This window comes from Lagopus muta, chromosome 6 (genome assembly GCF_023343835.1).
Source record: "Lagopus muta isolate bLagMut1 chromosome 6, bLagMut1 primary, whole genome shotgun sequence".
NCBI lineage: Eukaryota > Metazoa > Chordata > Aves > Galliformes > Phasianidae > Lagopus > Lagopus muta.
The window spans coordinates 47974522-47993989 of record NC_064438.1 but is presented as its reverse complement, the minus strand read 5'-3'; the positions used below and the strand labels follow the sequence as shown (position 1 = coordinate 47993989).

Sequence of the window (19468 nt, the reverse complement as noted above, 5' to 3'; positions counted from 1 at the left end):
CAGCGAGCAGAGCACGGCGGGGTGGGGAGCCGTTCCTTTGTACCTGCCGTTTGAAGGCGCCAGGCGGCCCTATGCTGGCCGCGCGGCCGCGGTGCCGGTAACCCGAGCCGGCGGCGGGGCGCGGCGCACCGGGGCTCCACGAGCGCCCGGCCCGGCCCCGGCAGCCAATGGGGCAGCGCGGGAGGGCGGTGCTCGGCCCCGCGCCGCTCCGTTCCGCCGCCAGCAGCCGCCGCTCGCCGCCTCCTCCTTCGCCACCGCCGCTCGGTCGTGCTGAGGCTGGGTCTAGAGCCGGGGTCGGGCCGCGCCTCCCTGCCCGGCGGGAGGTGGAACCAGCCCGGTGCTGCCGCCCTTCCCCTCCCTCCTGAGGGCTGAGCCATTCCGGGAAGGCGCCGGCTCCCCCGCCGCTCTTCGGCAGCGCACCACCGGCATCGGCCGCCGCCGCGCAAGGCTCGGCCCCACGTCGCCGCGGGTTTGGGGGCGGGCAGCGGCCGAGCGGGGCGGCGGCAGCGGCAGCGGCAGCAGCAGCGCAGAGCCCGTTTCTCGTCTCCCACAGCCGGGCTCGGCGGGCAGCGGCGGGAGGGGCGGGGAACAAGTGGACGGAGCGCCCCGGAGGAGGGGGCCGGTCGCCTCGTAGTTGTTTCGCCCAGGGTAAGTTGGCCGATCCCTGCGAAGGCTTCGCTCGGAGGCGGCCGATTCCCCGCCGCCCCCAGCCCCGTTTGGGGGCGCGTCTTTTTTTTTTTTTTTTTTTCTTTCTTCCCCCTTTGGATTGCTTTTTTATTATGGATTCTATGGGGAAGCAGATATTCCAGTCGGGCTTTGCTGTACCACCTTGTCCAGCACGCTACGGGGAACTATAATTTTTCTTCCTTAAGATGCTGCAGTGAATTTCAGTCCCAGGAAGTCAAGCGAACAAAAATAACCCATATAACCTGAACCGTTTGCTACTCTGTAAGAGCAGACACTTTCCAGGCACAGATGATGGCCAAAAATTCCCTCGAGGGGTCTAAAGAGGACCTGAGCAAAATTTCGGAGGAGGAGATGCTGAGGTGGGGCAAGGAAGAGCTGGTGAAAAGACTGAGGAAAGTGGAGAATGAAAAGATGAACTTAATGGTGGAACACGGCAACTTGATGAAGGATGTGAACCGGCGGCTGCAGCTCCACCTGCACGAGATCCGCGGGCTGAAGGAGGTCAACCAGAAGTTGCAGGACGACAACCAGGAGCTGCGGGAGCTCTGCTGTTTCCTGGACGACGACCGACAGAAAGGCAAGAAGCTGTCGAGGGAATGGCAGAGGTTCGGGAGGCACACGGCCAGTGTGATGTGGAAGGAGGTAGGCATGTACCAGCAGAAGCTGAAGGACCTGGAGGCGAGGCAGGAGACCCTGCTGCGGGAGAACGTGGAGCTGAAGGAGATGGTGCTGATGCTGGATGAGGAGCGGAGCGGGGCCGGCTCGCGGAGCTCCATCGACAGCCAGGCCAGCCTGACCAACCTCAACGGCGGCTCTGCCACCAGGGACGTGGGGGATGGGAGCAGCACCTCCAGCACGGGCAGCGCTGGCAGTCCCGACCACCACCATCACCACCTCCACCATCACAAGGCTGGTGACAGCAAGGCTGGAGCCATGCGGAGGTCCATGGATGACCTATCTGCGCCTCTTCATCACCGGAGCATCCCCAACGGTCTCAACGGTGAGTTTGCCCCCCTCGCCACCCTGCCCACAGCAGGTGCCTTTCCCTGAACCCACCTCCTCTCGGCGTGCACACCTGCCTTGTACTGGGGTGAGGAGTGCTGTGGGGGAGAGATCTTGCCATCCTCACCCCTGCCCTGCTGTGGAAGGGCAGCCAGGGGTGGTACAGGGAGGAGGTCGCTGAGCTTCGCCTCGCTGCTTGGCTAAATGCTGCTGTTTGGCTTGGAGGCATTTATCTGGAGGATTTTGTTTTCTTGTTTTTTTTTTTTTTCACATCAAAAAAAGCAGGCTGTGTTTTCAGTCACTGATTTTCCCATCTCTCCCTCCTGTCTCTTCCCCCTTTACATATTCTGAGTGACATTGGGCTTGTTTATTTGTTACTTGGATAAGATTGATAAAAGCCTAGCTGCGATTTTGGAAGAAGCTGATGGAAGCATAGGGCTGCCCCATCACCTGTTATTGGCTCTGTGGGCTCTCAGGGCAAGCTGCCTGGCTGCGCGGTGCTCAAAGGTTTGAAAGAGCTGGGACTTCATTTCCCCCTGTTCCTCTTCAGAAGCAGGAGGTTGGTTTGCAGGTAAGAGTCTGCTCTCGAAGGAACAGTGTTCATGATTTTGTGTAACCCAGTCATTAAAGTTAAAAGCGAGCTCCACAGTGAAACTATGCCAAATGTCTGACCGCTTGTATTCAAGCACATTTTCTCCTGTTGTCAAATAGTGGCCATATATATATATTCCAGTAATATATAATATATATAATTATAATAATATTGGAATATCTTTAAAATAGATTATTATTTTTTTCCTTTAAAATCAACAAGACCTATTTTGGCCAAGAGGTTTTGATGGGAGTCAAACCAAGCATCAATCTATTTAACTGTTGTGTACAAGAATCCTTTTGATGTTCTTAATCCTCTTTTCCAACCAGGACAGGGCACTGGGATGGGGCTTCTGGGTGCGTTGGCCAAATAACTGCCTTCAGTGCCCGGAGCTTTTAGTTGTCCTCGTGGGGCCAGTGAGTGCAGGGCCTTTTTTGGGTGCCTTAAGGCAAATGCCCCAAGAGGTCTGAGGGCACATGCACCAAACAGCTCAGTTTTCTAGTGGCGTGCTTGTCCGAGAACCTGCTGTGCTCGGTCCTGTTGCCGCAGCTGCATGTTTCCACTCGCAGCTGGAGATGTTCCTGCCACCTCGCCCAGCAGTCAGGGCTTGCTGGTTGAAAGGGCGATGCAGTCACCAGATGTTGCAGGATACAGCAAGCATCTTTTTTTTTTTTTTTTTTTTTTTTTTTTTTTTAAGTGCTGTGTAAATCAGCCGTGTCTTGTTTGTAAAGCTGCAGATGGCCTCTGCTCCTGCGTTTTCATAAAGCCTTGCTGTTCAAAGAGGCCCAGAGAGCACCTGTCGGACGCTGAGTGTGCTGTTACAGCTTTGGGACAGAGGGCTTTGCAGTTCTGGTTTCTGAACCTCAGAGCAAATCCCTCTTTGGTATTGACTAATTCCATTGGTTTTAGTGACTTTAGTTTCCCAGGTGCCGGGTTTGAGCTGAGGAAGATGCTCTCTGGGAAGTACTGAAGCTAACTGAACTCTTTACAACCAGCCTGGCTTCATTTCTGAGGCTGGGACAGATACGATCTGCACTTTCTAGGGTAATAATAGATGGAAAGATGCAAACAAACCTGATTTCTCTACTTAGGTAGTGAAGCTGTAAAAAGGCTTTAAATAGTTGTCTTCTCAGATAGCATTGGCATTCAGCGAGGCCATTTCCCTCAGTGTGCCTTTGGAAATTCCTGTGCATACATATGTAAATGTGAAGCTTATCAGGCCCCTTTTTGACTGACAGCAAGAAGTGTGGTGGGGAGGCTTGCTTGGGACCGAGTGGCAGTTTTCGTTTAAGCCTGTGACAATGTGGAAGAGCAGGGCAGGTGAATGTGGAAAAAAATGCAGTAAGTCAGGTCGGTGGAGAAGCTGTCACTGCGAAGCCTTTGCAGCACCAGCTCCCTTCCATCCCTTTTGGTGCCAACCCTGCTTTTGACCTCTGTCGGTTAGATGTTGGCCTTTTTATCCCTTTTTCCTAAATACCCCGGTTTTCTGCAGGACCGTTTCATCAAGTTAGTGCTTTTCTGAAAGAACATGGGAAAGAAGGAGTGTGGGAGCTGTCTGTTAAATGCCCCTAGAATGGCGGCTTTTAAATGAAATCTTAGCAACCAAAGGTTGATTAAATATTTGTTTTCTCTTCATCAATTCTTTAGAAGTGAATTGGTAAACCAGGACTCTATTTATTGCTCACAGTGTACTAGCCCAGTGTGAGGTGATGAACTTCAGACTCTTTTGTACAGAGTTTGTACAGTGAGTCCAGTGGAAATGATACTAGTTAAAAAAAAAAACAACCCACAGACAAACGTGGTTCATCTTCCCTTGGTTTATAGAAGTTTCTTTAATTTTATAAACTGGCTTTCTGAAAGCTGATACCTGCAACCTGATGACTGAAGATCTGCTCATGGATGATAGCGTAATAAGCATAACTAGTAGTGTGAAAGTAGTTGATATTAGATGACACATGCAATCTTATACAATTCCGGATATTCTGCTATAAGCTGAGAGAACATCTATTTATTTGAAGGTAAATGGTCTTTTCATTCTCCACTTAGTGACATGTGAGCTGGGAGTCTTGGTGGTAGGGGTATGGGCATCTCCGGACTGCATGATGAGAGCTGGCCAGTTGTATCCTTGTTGAGTGACACACCACAGTTCCCATAAGCCTACCCACAAGTCCAGGACAGATACTGGAGCACAGTTGCGCTATTTTGCTTGTGAGTGCATTGGCTTTACTTTGTGTACGTAGCAGGAACCTCTGTGTATGTGCATAGTCTATATGGACTTCCAGGTTAGGCAGCCCAGTTGGAGCTACTGCTGTTGCTACTGCCTTGTTTCTGCCAGAATAAAGTTTCCAAAAATCCCTGGAGGGGAAAAAGATACCAACAAAGACAGCCATACTGGGGGATATTAACATTACTTGCAGGCTGAAATAAGCCTTCAGATCCCATGGGGGTATATCCCTGGACTGTAAGGTGTGTGGGAACACTGGGAGTGACTCAAAGCTCCCTGAAGCAGTGTAACAGCTCCCACTAATTTTAACCTCCTCTAGATCTAACTGGAACATCTGTTTATCCAAAAACAACCTAAAGGAGGACAGTTGTCTTTGGTAGGATTTATGTGTACATCTGGGTGAGATGGAGAGAGCCACTGTGCTTTTATTGCCAGTTCAGAACGACTCAGTCCTCCTTGCTGATGGTTGCTCCATGCAAGTCAGTCCAGGTGGCTTGTGAGTCCTGCAGGCTGGCAGGGTGTGAGTTCTGCCAGTCTGGTGAAACGCTGCCGTGAGACATGGGTGAGCGCATGTTGTGGCTTTCCTCGCCTACGCTGCAAACCCACAGTGATACAGATTGCTAGCTGTTGATGTGTCTGGGACAAAATCCAGCGCATGCATGGGAAGTTTTTTGGGCTTTCATCTCCCCACCCATGCCATCCAGTAAATTTTATCGTCACAACTTCTTATTCACTTGCTGCAGAAGCTGTTTGCTCTGAGTTCCAAAAATGGGTCAGGCTGTTGCCCTTGTCTCTTTGACTTATTTTCCAGTTGGATGAAATGGTTATTTATTTCTTTATCAATGTGAATAGGCTCTTGAAAAGAATAATTCTTAAAAGCATCAGCATTTCAAAAATGGCCAGAGAGGTGTTGAGGCAAGTGATGGGCACAGCAGATAGCTTATCATAGCATAGACATTAATCTCTGGCCTATCGCTGCTGTCTGCTCTGAGAAAAGAGGAATGGCCTCTCTGGATGAGAGGGTGGGAAAAGCTCTAGTTCTATTGATTCCCACTTGTAAATGTCCACATGTTTACCTAGAGGGTACAATATATTACATTTAAAATGGTGGCAAAGAGAAATAGCTGTTCCCTGTGGGTTAGTATCGATTGGGTGTACAGCCACTCTGTACTTCTTCTCATACCCTTTAGGCCAAAGTCCTTTGTTTTTATTAGTGTATTTATAATCAATATACATATTATTTACTATGACATGTTAATGAGACCTTTGAGATGAGAACACGCAGAAGTGAGGTTCATCAGATTTAAGTTGAAGTATCTACAACATAGGCTGTAACATCTGTGTCTCCTTGGGCTTCCTTTATAGGCCATCATGGTGACATCAGTCATAACACTGAAATGTCTATGTCTGCTTTAGGAGAAGCGTTGTATCGTATGTGCTCTTTGTACTGATGGGAAGGCAGCTTGGATGGTTAGTTTATATGCAACCATCTAGTCAGGTAAGAGCAATCCTACTAGAGGAGCTGTGGTGACCGTGTTCTACTCTTCCAGTGCAGCTGTGCTAGCACTGATGAAAGACAGGAGATTCACTTTTCCCAGTAAGTCAGATGTCACCTGCAGTGCTGACTGTCAGAGCTCTATGGCCCGTGCCATGATTTAACTGTGAGACAGACGTTTGGCTACGTGGCCATTTCATAGGTTTCTTATATCAAGAATGCCTTTTGTCCTCTGAACATTGCTTTAACTTTTCCTGATATTACTATATTTAAAATGCTAGTATTTCTGGTATTGTAGGCCACTACATACAGATTCCTTCTGTTCGTACAAGGAGACTCTCCCTGGTCTAAATGTAAAACCTCTGTAGAAATGCCTCTGCACTTCTTCTGTGAGTTCGTTGAGTTCTGTTTATAGATTTATGAATGCTGATGTCTTGGACACTAAGGGTACAGCAGTTGTTGGCTTTTTATCCAAGAGTCTTCAGCTTTATCACTGTCTGCTCTAGCCTTCCTGCATGGTCACTGAGTGTGTGCCAGCCCTAATTATGCTCTCAAATTTAAGGCTAGCAAGGCTCAAGAAACTAATACAGTGCACTAATATTGGGCCACGTATGGAAATATGGTCTCTGTAGTAGTACATTCCAATTTTGTTTTCCTCTTACAACTTGCTGAAGAGTTATCTTGTTCTCAGCTGTCCCATTGAAGGAAAACTTGTATTGATTAAAAGGTAAATTGCCATAGGCCTTTGATGAAATTATCCACTTACACTTGTCAAAAGCAATCAAAATAAGGGGGTTAAATTTGTGTTGGTTACATGTAAATGATTTGGTCCTCTGGAGGCATTTCATCAAATAAAACTGAGGATAAAATTAAATATTGATCTAATTAAGTGGCAGGCATGGGAACCCAAAATGCAGCCTTGGCAGGTATTGCACTCGGTGTGCGTGAAGGGCTGAGGGGCTTGAGAAGCATTGCTTCTGAAAGCTGAGGGTCAATGCTTACACAGGGGTAAGGCTGCCTTGGAGGTATGGAGAAGGAGGCTCAGGTTGCAGCCCGCCATGGCCAGAGTTGGGCCTTGCTGGCAGCTCACACAGACGTGTCTGCAGCCCGGCATGCCGGTGTTGTCATCTCAGCCTACTGTGTTTGAGCTGCTCTTTGGAGAGTTTTCTGGGGGCAGAGGGTGGTTGATCTCCCTGATGGACAAGACACAGGTGAGACACTTAAACTGGCTGAAGTGCTGTGATGTGTCCCACTGCAAAACACACAGCATTGTTAGCATGGAGCGGGCAAGCTGGGGGCCGCGTATCCATTTTTTTTCTGCGAATTAGCAGCAACTGGCTAGGTTTGCTTCTGCATTCTGTATTTTTAACCTGACTTTTTGTCTGCGAGCCAGAATTCATCCTGCCCTGTCTCCAAATGTCATCATCCCCTTGTGGTTAACTTGCTGCAATTCGTGAAACGCTTGGCTGCCATAAATAGTTATGCGCAGAGGTTCCTCCGCACGCGGAGCGGACAGAAATTCGCAGGCAGCGCTGCTAGGCACTCGCACACTAACATGTCCACCAAGAGAAAGTTGACCCACTTCTGCGAATAGATAACTCCTGGCAGAAAAAGTAACACTGTCTGAGAGAATCTGTCTTTCCCTTGCCTACTGAATTGTGAAGCAAAAAAAAGCAAGCGACCTCCATCTTCTGAATTAACAGCACTTGGAGCACAGTAGTCTCCATTGAAAGGAGAGTGTAAATCAGCCCTTGATCTGAGGAAGGCTTAAAATGGCCACAATTCATTTGTGATTTTTTTTTTTTAAATATAATGAATGCTCTTGTTAGTGAATAAGATGTGTGGAGTTCAGGACTCAGCTGCTCTTAGACATTAGGAAACATTTATCACCATGGCAATTGAGGGCTGCTGTACAGGTAATTTTGTACGCTTTCATGGTGAGTCACGTCTGGGCCAAGGCCATTTATGCCATGTTACTTCAGTCCCCATGCATACAGGTTTATGGATACTATTCCCCTCCTTAAGTTGCTTGTTGCCCTGGTGTTTGCCACTCTCCAAAAGCTCAGTACATGTGCTGACTTCTTATGTCCCCAGGCAGTGATTCAAGGAGATCTCCTACTCAAGGAGATATTCAAGGAAAGGTGCAATCTTCATACCTGCCAGAATGAAGGTTTTCTGAGAGCCAAAACTGAGGATGCAAATCCACCCCTACCTGCACAGATTCTGTGGAGCACTAATGGCCTCATGAAGCCTGTCTGTGGGAAGCCAGCAGGTTACTGCTGTCACTGTTTGTGTACCTTCACTGTCCTGGCCAGCCGTACCCAATGTTCACCTTGCTCAAGGATTCTCCTGCAAAGGTCTTTATGAAAGATCATTGCTGGCGAGGTAGACTACAGGTTATCTTATTGGTTGGGTTTGAGACTGGGAGACTAGCTCACCATGTGCTAAGTGCTGTCAGCAGTACTGTTGTGTCACTTGTCTTGGCAGTGACTATAGATGCTTGGCGTCCAAGGATCTCACACTCAGATAGAAGCAGTCCTGTATCTGGTGTGAATTATGGTGTTGTCTGGGCTAGGAGATGTGGTCTTCTATAGGCTTGCAGGAGTGGATGTCTCCTTTTTGTCTGCTTTGGGCATGGTGAGAGATGTCTGTGCTGTCTGAAGAGGAGCGAGCCCTAGTGATGATTGCTGGGCTTATGGTATCAGGGCATTGGCCAGCTGTAAATTGCAGTTGAAGGGGTGACATGTTATCTGTCTTTTGTAGTTGTGTCAGCCCAGGCTCGCTGGCAGAATTAGTTCAATCAAATTAGGACTGCTCTGGAAAGCCCTTCAACTCCATCCCCCAGCTCCATGCAGCGACACTCAAGACTACATGCTGATGCCTTTTTCCCCATTTCATCCAAAAGCTCTGCTGCTGTGGTTTCTTTCTCGAGCAGGGAAGTTGGTGGCCTTTGAATGTTTATGGAAGGCAGAGAAATACTGTATGGAACATGAGACACATGTTCTACATGTTCTTCTACATGTTTCAAGCTATCTCCAGGGCAGTAGGGTGCTCCATGGCTGCCATTGCCTGGGGTTTGGCAGACTTGTCTGCCTCTGCCTTCTGGGCAAGGAAATGAAGTTGTGTTGTGCCATGAGCTCCGCTTTGGTGCAGCGAGGAGAGCTGTGACATTGTGCTGTCCTCTTGCTGGGGAAGGGAGCAGGCAAAAGGACCACTCACAGTAGATCAGTAAAAACAAGCCACTATGTTAGAGAAAAAGAAAAGTAAGCCTTACAGCATTTCCAGTCCCCAAAGCTTATTATTTCTATGGAAACCATTCCAGCAGGAGGCTTGCTGTCAGTATCTTTTTATGATCTATTGGAGTTGACTAGATTTAAAAACTGTTTGTCCTTCCCTACATCTTCTGCCCTGGATCATCTAAAGACAGGTTGCTGTGTATCATGAATGCAAGGTTAAAACCAGCATTCCTGCTTTCTGACTCTCCATTAAGTGCTAAGCAGTCCCTCGAGGGTTTGCAGTCATCTTTCATGTGCAGTTTTTCACTAGCTAAGGTACATTTCATTCACTCTGTGACACTTATTGATAATGTCCTGTCCTATAAATGCCACTCCTGTCACACTGTGCTCTTTGAAGGATGGCCATGACTTTGTATCAGACTGTGGACCATTTAGTAGTGTGGTACATCTCAGTGCCCTCAGAGATGCTGCTTGACTTGGTCTGAGTGAAGACTTCAGCTCTTTACACTTGCTTTAGTTTTTCATGCACAGGAGATTCATGTTTGTGATCTTCACAAATGGACACAATCTGTCCTATTTAGGAAATAGTCTGCTTGATTCTTGTGTAGATCTGGTTATATACGTGTAGCTATTTACTACTTTTCACAGAATCACAGAATTGTAGGGGTTGGAAGGGACCTCCTGAGATCATCGAGTCCAACCCCCCTGCCAAAGCAGGTTATTCCCACTTTTGTTTTTAGGGGGATCTACTGGAAATGGCTCCAGAGCAGTCTGCAGGAAAGTTCAGTTTTGTGCTAGAGTAGAAGGGTCATGTGCTAAGGGTATCAATAATTAAAAAAAAAAAAAAAGCAGAAACAAAACAATCCTTATCTTTTTCCAGTTCTAACAAAGGTATTGAGAATCTTATTATTATGTGCAATCTTAAAGCACTTTTGTGATGAACAGTGTTCTTTTGTCTTCCTGGTTTCCTTTTCTTATCTCCCTTACAGGGGCTTGCAGTCTTGTATTTATATGTTTCCCGGCAGCTGAATATAACTTTGATCTATGCTTTGGATCTGCAGAGCTTTTAATCCCTTTCTACTGAGTTAAAAGCTTGTTTGCTATTGAATGTGATACGTAGTTATTGGTTATATGATCTTCTCTAGTGGCTCATGCATCACACACGGATGGCATGTTGTGAAAAACTGATAAAATGTCCTCTTGTTCATTTTGCTGTTTGCAGCTCATATCTAGAGCAGGGGTGAGTCAGTTATTTGCTGCTGATACACCTGTCCTTTGCTACCGTGTGTACCTATGCTCTTACTTTCTTTATTTCAGTTATTTGGTCTTCCTATCTCAGTGTTGATTTTTGAGGCTACAAACCAGGTGGGAATTTCTGCCAGTGCAGGAAGCTTTCTGTTTGCCAATTCTGAAAGCATTTGTGATGTAATTTTTTTCCTAGAGTTTTGTCTTTTCATTCTCTTAACTGCTTGCAGCACCTCTTAAAATGTAGGGGTCAGTTTTTAAAGCTTGTGCGATCGTTCCTCTCAATGTCCTCTGACACGAAGATGCTGAGAGAGCTGGGGCTGTTCAGCCTGGAGAAGAAAAGGCTGAGAGGTGACCTGATAGCAGCCTTACAGTATCTAAGAGGGAGCTAAAAGTGAGAAGGGGGCAGACTCTTTAGCAGAGTCTGTGGTGACACAATCAAGTGGAGATGGCTTCAAGCTCAGGCAGGGTAGATTTAGTGTAGATATAAGGAAAAAATCTACTACAGAGAGGGTGGTGAGGCACTGGAACAGGCTGCCCAGTGATGTGGTTGATGCCCTATCCCTGGTGATCTTCAGGGTGAGGCTGGATCAGGCCGTGGGCAACCTGATCTAGCGGTGGTGTCCCTGTTCACTGCAGGGGAGTTGGACTAGATGGCCTTCAGAGGTCCCTTCTAACTCTGATGATTCTCCGATTCTATTCTATGAAAATACACACTTTGCGGAGATCTTACCTTCTGGAGTCGTTGCAGCTTCCACTTAAAAAATCATCATTCCTGAAGTTTTCAGTCTTCCAGGCCACACTGATGCAGCTGCATGAATACAGATGTATCCAGTTGTCTTCTGGAAGATCTTTTTTACATTTTGTACAGATATTTTCTCCAGATTCCATTGTGTTCACTAGTCACCCAGTGCTCATCTTGAAGCCTTCTGTAAAAAAAATACAGCACTCTTTTTATGAGGTCAGTTACTATGGCTTTGTTTAAGGGTGAGCTATAAAATAACAGAAGGATGAATGGTTTTCAATTTGCAGTGCTGGATCGGGACTCCAGATTTGATGCGTTTTCTCTGTAATGCGGCTTGTGATGTAGTGTTAGGTAAGTCTCTGGTTCTCTTCTTATAGAATCAGAATGATAAATTTCCTTTATCTTCTCCAATGAACTCGAGTTGTTGGATTGTTTATAATGTTTGTATAGTGCTCAGCAGAATGAGACCTTACCTCAGACTCATTATTGCTATGATACCAGTGATAACAAACATCTCGGATTTTCAGTTATAATGAGCTAGCAAGGAAGGAGCAGCCCATAAAGGAGCTAAAACTCCAGACTCTTGTAATTCCTAGTTTGGAATACCTTCAAATCCTGTTTTGACTTCACTAGGATAAACGTATTTTACATGCTGGGGTTCTTCTTTCTGTTTCGGACATCAGGATGTTGAACTGTGAACAGTCTCCAGACATCTGTAAAAAATAGAACCTCACTGAATAATAAGTTCTGTTCCCAAATTAGAAGATAAAGAGTAAAAAAGACAAAGGACATTATTTACCTTTTCACAGCTAGACCCAAGCAAGACAACAGCAGAAAGATGGTTTGCTTTCTCTGCATTATCAGGACAACAAATTACCTTGATACCTTTCAAAGAGTGAGGACAGCATTTGTTGTATTTTGGCTCATCCTATTTGCGTTGCTCATGCCATATTTATGTATTTGGTGTCATGTTATATATTTAAAATGCTGGTTATCCAGAAGCCTGGTGTAGTTTTGGCTGAGGAGCAGATCCACGACTGAAGAAGATGAGTCCTCGTTGTGTTGCTCTGTTTCAGCTCAAATAAGCAGAGTCTTTGTCATAATTGCTGAAGACACCTTTCCTCTTTCAATTAGATTCTTACCTGTTCCCTTGATTGCTCTATTTCTGACTCCACTAATTTGGTAACTTCTAATAAGCTCTGACTAAAAAGTCATCAAAGTCACTCTGGGGTGTGAACCCAGTGCTTCTTAACCACCTTTGGCTTTTATTGCCATTTGCAGAGTGGAATTTGTAGGGAGGATCTGTTTGTCAGCCTATCACCCAATCATTAGGAGGGTGACAAGACCACAGTAACTTTTCCTTGGCAATTATGTATGAAAGGTTGTCAGTGTGAGTAGTATGGGAAGTTAAAAGCCTTAATTTTCATTTGGAATTGAAACCCTAATGACTTTTCACTCCCACAGATCATAAAGCTCTTGCTTCAGCCCCGAGTTGACCAAAAAAAGAGAAGGGAGCTCCTCTATTTCAGACTTTTTGTGGAGTTTTTTAAATGAAAAAGCAGCTTTATGAGTCACTGTTCTTTGTATAAAAGATAATTACTGGAATACGAACTTAAGAAAAATGGCATTTTATGATTTTATGGCTATCCATGCAGTGCAAGCTTTTGCTTTCTCTCTTTTCAATTAGGTTAAACAGGACTAATTATATTCCTGTTTGTTGTTTGCCTTGTGCACTAAATGTTTTCTATATGTAAAGCTAAGCAGCAGGGGCCGGGGAGGGAAGGATCACCCTGAATGAATACTGTTTAATTATTTAAAATCATGGGTGCAGATCCTGTGGGTTGGTGGGTATTGTATTCAGTCACATCCATCCCTTGCTTGCATCGCAGTAAGGAATAGGAACTGGATCACACAAGTCCTTTTGTTAACCCTAAGAAGCATAATTACATTCCTTTGGAAATTTGTTCTTTAAAACGGCATTTGTCTAAGCAGCTATGTTGTTTAATCTGTGCTTAAATTTAAGCTATGTACCTTGTGTATTTTTTTTCTTTCTGTAAGCATGGGAGCATTCTGTAGCAAAACTATGTGCTGCCTAAGCAAGTGGGAGCCAAGTGTGGGTGCGAAAGTGCAGGTGGCACGTACAGGTCACAGCCCTGCTTGGCTCTGCAGTAGTAGATCAATGGTTTGCAAAATAACAGGTGGTCCTAGGATCTTACTTCTTAGGGATCCACCTGAAATACCTTGACGAGCATCTTCTGTTTGAAGGACAGGTGCTCAGACTTTTCAGAATATTAAATATTCTGAACTAGATTTAGACTTTGCTTTTGGAAGTGAGTAGCTAATTCTCTTTGCCTTGTGGCTCTGTACCTGAGAAGGTGTTGCTGCAGAGTTATATTGACAGCATAGGTCCAGTGAGCTTTGCAATCCCACTGTTGTGCAGTCAGGTCTGCTCACAGACCTATAAAATGAGGAGCAGATCAAGTAAACAGCAGCTGATTCAGTTGTTCCCCATGTGGAAAAGCTTCTGTTTTTCCTTTCAGCCCATTAGAGCATCTTGCCAGGTTGGACACAGAAGACGGAAAATCAGCTGTCCTGTTCTTTCATTCTGTCTCATTTGGATAAAAATAGAGGACTGTCTTTTATTGATTTGTTTTTTTGCAGTCTGAAGTGAGGAAAACACAATAGTTTTGGGAAAGGCTTGGAATTGGCCCCATAAGAGGACTGTTATGTAGAGGGTAAGACTCCCTGAATGTTACATTTAAGTGCAGCAGTGCTTTTCTTTTTAAATGACAGGTTTAATATCTGGATTTAAATCAAAGCCATATCAAAGCTAATGAAAGCAGAGGCCTTATTCTATCACAAAGGGTGTGCTTTGTTGAGCCCGAGGGCATTGTGGAGTTTGTCCTGGCACAGGGGCTGTGGAGGTGCCCATCCTCTGAACCTACTGCAAGTTGCCAGAGAGCAGGAGTGCAGCTGGGGGAATAACTTCCTCTGAGCTTGGCTTTATTTCCTTGAATCTCATGGTGCCATTGTGCTGAGCTGATAAGGGAAATGTCCTTTTAATGGTAGAAGAGTGGTCAGCAGAAACTGCCTGCCCAGCTCTAGGTAGAGTTGGAGACCGCTGGGAAGGGGTGCAGCGGGTGCCCGATGAAAGAGAAGGAGTAAGTGAGTTAGCCAAAATTGTGGTTTGGGAGCTAGCTGTGGATTTCAGCAGCCAATTTCATTCAACTGGATTGAACTCCCTCCAACACAGCATTGATGATGATGCCTGGAGGTATAAAGATTGTATTTTGATCAGCAAGTCAAAAGCAAGTCTACCTCTACTTATGAATGTGTTTCCAGAATTGCACACGAAGGAGATCTCATAATAATAATAATAATGGGCAGAAAAAGTTGCTTGAAGGAATGAGTTTCCTCTCTGAACACCCGTAAAGACATAAACCTGGACCTTGCATGCCTTCCCATCTCAGCTTTCTAAAAATGCATGAACAGATCCATTACCTGAGTTTTGCACTCCTGAGTTGAAATCCTGAGTGAACATAATGCAAGATGACGGGAAAGCCAATAATGATGGAGTTTTGAAAATACAAATAGAATCATAGAATTGCTTAGGTTGTGTACTGTAACTGCTGAGTCATGGCCTGAACCACTGATTGATCACCTGGGGAAAAGACTAGCTCAGCCCTGGGAACACAGGTGAAGACAATTCAGCTGTGTGACCGGAAGGGATGGAGCCTGGCTCTACCTCTCTTAGATCCCATTTATGGCTGACTGCCACTGGGGAAGGATTTCTGGTTGGAGATCCCTCCCTTGTGGAATTTTTCCTGTGAGCTTGGATCTGTGGAGGTGGGTGAGTATTCTTTCTCTGCTTGTTCCTTTTGCCATTTCACTCTTGCATCACCTTGCTACCACACTGATCTTTCCAACTGTAACAGGTTGGAAAGGGACCACATAATTCATTTGAAGAGGTGGAGTAGAATGAGAAAAAAGCATGTGTGTGTCTTGTGCTGTATAGAGTTGACCCAGTTGGTTATTCTGTGATGAAGTCTGATCTGTATGTTACGAATGACAGATCTAGATTCTGAAGTGCTTATGATTAGATTAAGACTGTGTAGTAAACCTTAATGGTGCATGAAAAGCTGCTGGATTTGCAGTAATACGTACTTTTCTGCCTTAGAACAGCGTGAATAATGCTTTATGGTTGTGTAACTCCTTCCAGACAAGGAGTTTAGGAGTGCTTTGTAAACATTAATGAGTTTGGCCTCATAGCGTATTTATAAACCTGAGAAGTAGCATTCTTCTCCTTCTTATGGTTTGGATGATGACTAGCCTAAGTATTTAAAGAGCAGGCAACATTTTCTGACCCTCAGTCCTGGGCCTTATCTGCAGGACTCAGTAGGCTTTGTCAAGGGTATCTGAAACATGCTCAGAAATTAACTGTAGTTCAAATCCAGCAAAAGGGTTGTTGCAAACCTCTGAGTATCCATTGTAAAGCAAAAAGCATGGTAATTATTTGTCATTTTTTGCTTGCCTTTTTGCTCTACAGCAGTAGAGGTAAGGGCTAATCCTCAACCAGGATGAAATCAGTTTGGGCATTATGAATATCATTTCTTTCTCCAGAACAAAGAGGCTAAGATAATGTGAATGAAAACTTCTGTTATCTTTACATGGGAGTTTCAGGTGGGTAAGGAATGTGAGGTCAGCCAGGACTGGGAGCAGATAATTGCCTGTGTCAAAGGGCAGTGAGAGTGATGCCTGTGAAAAATGCCCTGCCAAGTAGGTGGGATCAAGCAGTGTGATGGTATAGACAGATTTTTCTCTAGCAGTTTCTTCAGAGGTTCAACCAGGATGCTCTCTTATTTGTATGCGTTTATGTAACGGAACACTTTGCAACGTGAGCTTTGCAACGTTGTGTGGATTGTAGATAAATCTTATAAATATTTTGTATGTGAACTTAGTGTGTAATGGATTTGTCAGAAAGGAGAAATCTGTTGTTAGCTGTGAGTTAAGCATGTGCAACTGAACATTTTGGATGCTGCTTTTGCAGGCAAAATGTATTCCTAACCAGAAAATGTGCTCCAAGATCTCAATGCTTTTCCAAGGACTGTGGATTAGTGAGGCTCCCAGCAAATGCCTGCAAGTGTCTAGATGTGGAAGTGGTGATCTTTATGATGCCGCCACAGATGTACTAGCAAGGATTGTTTGTTAAATTGAGCAGTATTTGTGCTGCTGGCTGTTCTCTCTTTAATCAAGGATGGTCAAGGCAAGAGACTAAGGGGCTCCTGAACCTGTTTTTCCAGATCTGGATTGGATGGGACGTTGATTATTGTGGAAGTTCTGTGGTAAGGATTGGAAACAAGAGGATGTCCATGTATTTTCAACAGAAGTTTTATTTAGAAGAGGATTTTCCTGGGAAGATTTACGTGTTGTTGATTATTATTTTGTTGGCATGCTGGAAACCTCACTAAGCTAGCTGGCACTTGAAAAAAGGTACAGATTCTTTTTCTTTTCACAGGCAATTGCCTTGTTTACTCTGTCTTTCCACATGCAGATCAAACTCAGATTTTGAGATATGACCACAAGGAGGAAGGCGTATTTCTGAGGCTTTATACAAACAGTTAGTGGAGTTATTTATACCAAGGGTGAGTTTGGTTTGTGGTCTTGTGCTGTGCAGTTTATGACTGTGTGGACATTGTTTGGTTTCATCAAATTGTTACCTAGCGTATGAATGGCAGCTGAAGTCAAGCAAAAGAAAGATTTGAACTGTGTGGCAATATGTGTTATCTGAAGAATATTAATATTCCCTTCTGATGTGACATCCATAGACCAATAAGTATGGGAACTGCCCTACATTGTGTGTTCTGGCACTGAAGCTGTGTTCAGTTTATTGCTCCACTTCTCAAGTGTATCCTACTGAATTAAAGGGAATTACAGTGGCTGTCTGTTGTGTGAGTGGCCAGTGTTTGTAGTTTGGACTTGTCTATTAAATGCTACACAGGCATGAGATCTTTTTTGTTTCCTTGCAACTTCTGGAACAGCCTAGCCTTAAGACTTAAGCAAAGAGCAAAAGCTTTTCTGAACCACGCTGTACTCATGGCTTTAAATAACAAACTTTGGATGATGAGCGAGAGATTTTGGTAAGGCGGAGCACAGCAGTGGAGACACTCAGATATTCCAGTGTGTGTCATGGCACCCTTGTGGAGCTAGGAACTGGAGCATCCAATAGAAAAGTTGGCTCTGCACTGCTTAATCTTACTAAGACGGCCCATAATTTGTAGTGAAAGAGGTAGATAATGCAAGAAAACAGTTATTTATCTGGGATTAACCTACATAAAACATTTACATTAAACTGAAACTAGGCCAGAATAACGTTCTTTTATAAATGGTGGTAAAGAATTGCAAATCAGTCCGAAGTCTTGCGAAGTCAAAAGAGCCTCTGTGGTTCCTTCGGTAGATTTTGTGCCCTGTTTGTAGGCTTAATGCTGTATCTGTGTCCATCGGTGTTTTTGTCGTGGAGAGTGAAGGACTGGTTTTACAAAGCAAACCTAGCCCTGGTCCTACCAAACACTGAAGCAAGCGTGCCCACTAAGGGCATTAATTACATGTTTGTAACAAAGTCTCAGGTTGGCTAGTTAGCAGTCACTATGAAGCCTGTCTGCTTTTCCAAATCCCTGCTCTGCTAGCAGTGCATGAGACATTTTCCTGGTGATTTATTGTGGTAGGAGATACAGAGTAATCCTTGGTAAATAGATTTATACATGTGACACTCTACTGAATGGGAGATTTATACTTGGCTGTTCCATTGCTGCTTATTACCATATGATGTTTCATTGAATGCAATTATATGTCTGCTTCTACTCTTTAAAGGCTAGAAAGGTTTCTCAATATTACTATCTTCTTCTGTGCAGCAGTGTCTCACAAAGAGTAATTTCCAAGACGATGGATGGGTTTGCAGTTGGTTTTGTCCCTTGTAGGCCTGGTTGTGTGAAATAAGCTGGGTTTTGGCTAAGGCTATCTTGAATTTTAACAAGATATGTGATGCTGAAGGTGCTTCAGAAATTGAGCTGAACTTTGTCAGCTGCCTGAGCTCATCTCAGGCTCTTAGGAAGCTGATAAGATCCTCATAACTCTGGGAGGTCCCGGAGGACATGTAGATCTTTGCTGTTTGTCCTGGTTTCAGATGAAATGAAGTTCATTCATTATGAGTTTAGTTTAAAGAATTCATTATGCTAACTGAAGAAAGGAGCATTTTCTGTGACGTATGGAGGCTATTTAGATGTTTATTAGGTAGTATTTTTCATCCAGTATATTTGGCACATATCTGAATATTTCCTGCTGCTCTCTACTGTATTTTTATGGGGAAACATTTTCATTAAGTTCAAATTATTTTGTTTCCCACTTCGGAAATCAATATAGTGTGAAGTCTTCAAAGCAGTGGAATCTGCAGGGTATTTTACAAAGTCTAAATGTTTTGGGAGAAAATCTGACTGCTGAGGTCCACAGCAGAACTTCTCTTGACTTTGGAAGGAGTAGGATTTCAGTTTAAGTTTGCTTGGAACATTTCATTCCTGGCTGATGCATGTTGCATCTTCAATGATTTAATTTCAGCATGGCTTTTAGAAACCGTGACCCTTTTTGTCCACGGTCAAGCCCTGTATTGCTGCACCGTAGAGCTCTGAGACCTCATTCATAAACATCTCTCTGAACGTGGCTCTTTATCCCGTGTCCACGGATGCGAGAGAATCCCAAACAATAGCAAGGCTGAAACAAAAGCAGGCATTGTCTGGGGGGTGCTGAGGCAGGCACTTGGAGGGGCCAGGGATCCTCTGCGGGCTGGGACCATTGTGCCCGTAATTGGATTTTTGCAGCCGATGGGAACGGGAGGGGACCTGCCGGGCCAGGGTTGCCTGCTGCAACAAACCCAGCCCTGTTTGGAGGTGGCAGATGACCTTTAAAGCCCATGCTGTAGAGCGAGGCCTCGTATAGTGCAAATGCACCAGGTTGCAACTTTATTAGTGATTAGACACAGAGATAAGCCTCAGCACATTGCCTAATCTGCAGAGCCTAATTCCAGGCATTGAAGCCAGGGACGCTGATACAAACACAAACCAAGTGCCTGTTCTGTCTCTCAGCTGAGTGACTGCCACAGCCTTACAGAGAGCTTTTGGATAACCTGGGGCTGGTTCTGATAAGCGTTTGAAGTGGGGATGCTGGGACAGGGAGACAAGTTGTGAAAGCTGGG

The 19468-nt window shown here is 45.0% G+C and overlaps 1 protein-coding gene across 2 annotated transcripts in view; it reads left to right on the top strand.

Moving 5' to 3' along the window:
* The first annotated feature begins 264 nt into the window (after positions 1–264).
* The window catches only part of CCDC85C (coiled-coil domain containing 85C), a 101640-nt gene continuing 82436 nt past the window's right edge, over positions 265–19468 (top strand). The window contains exon 1 of one of the 2 annotated variants that reach the window (XM_048950201.1): positions 265–1687. In XM_048950201.1, coding sequence (XP_048806158.1) covers positions 976–1687 — 712 coding nt within the window. In that variant the 5' untranslated portion in view covers positions 265–975. The remainder of the gene's footprint in view (positions 1688–19468) is intronic. The other variant, XM_048950200.1, reaches the window with a different exon arrangement.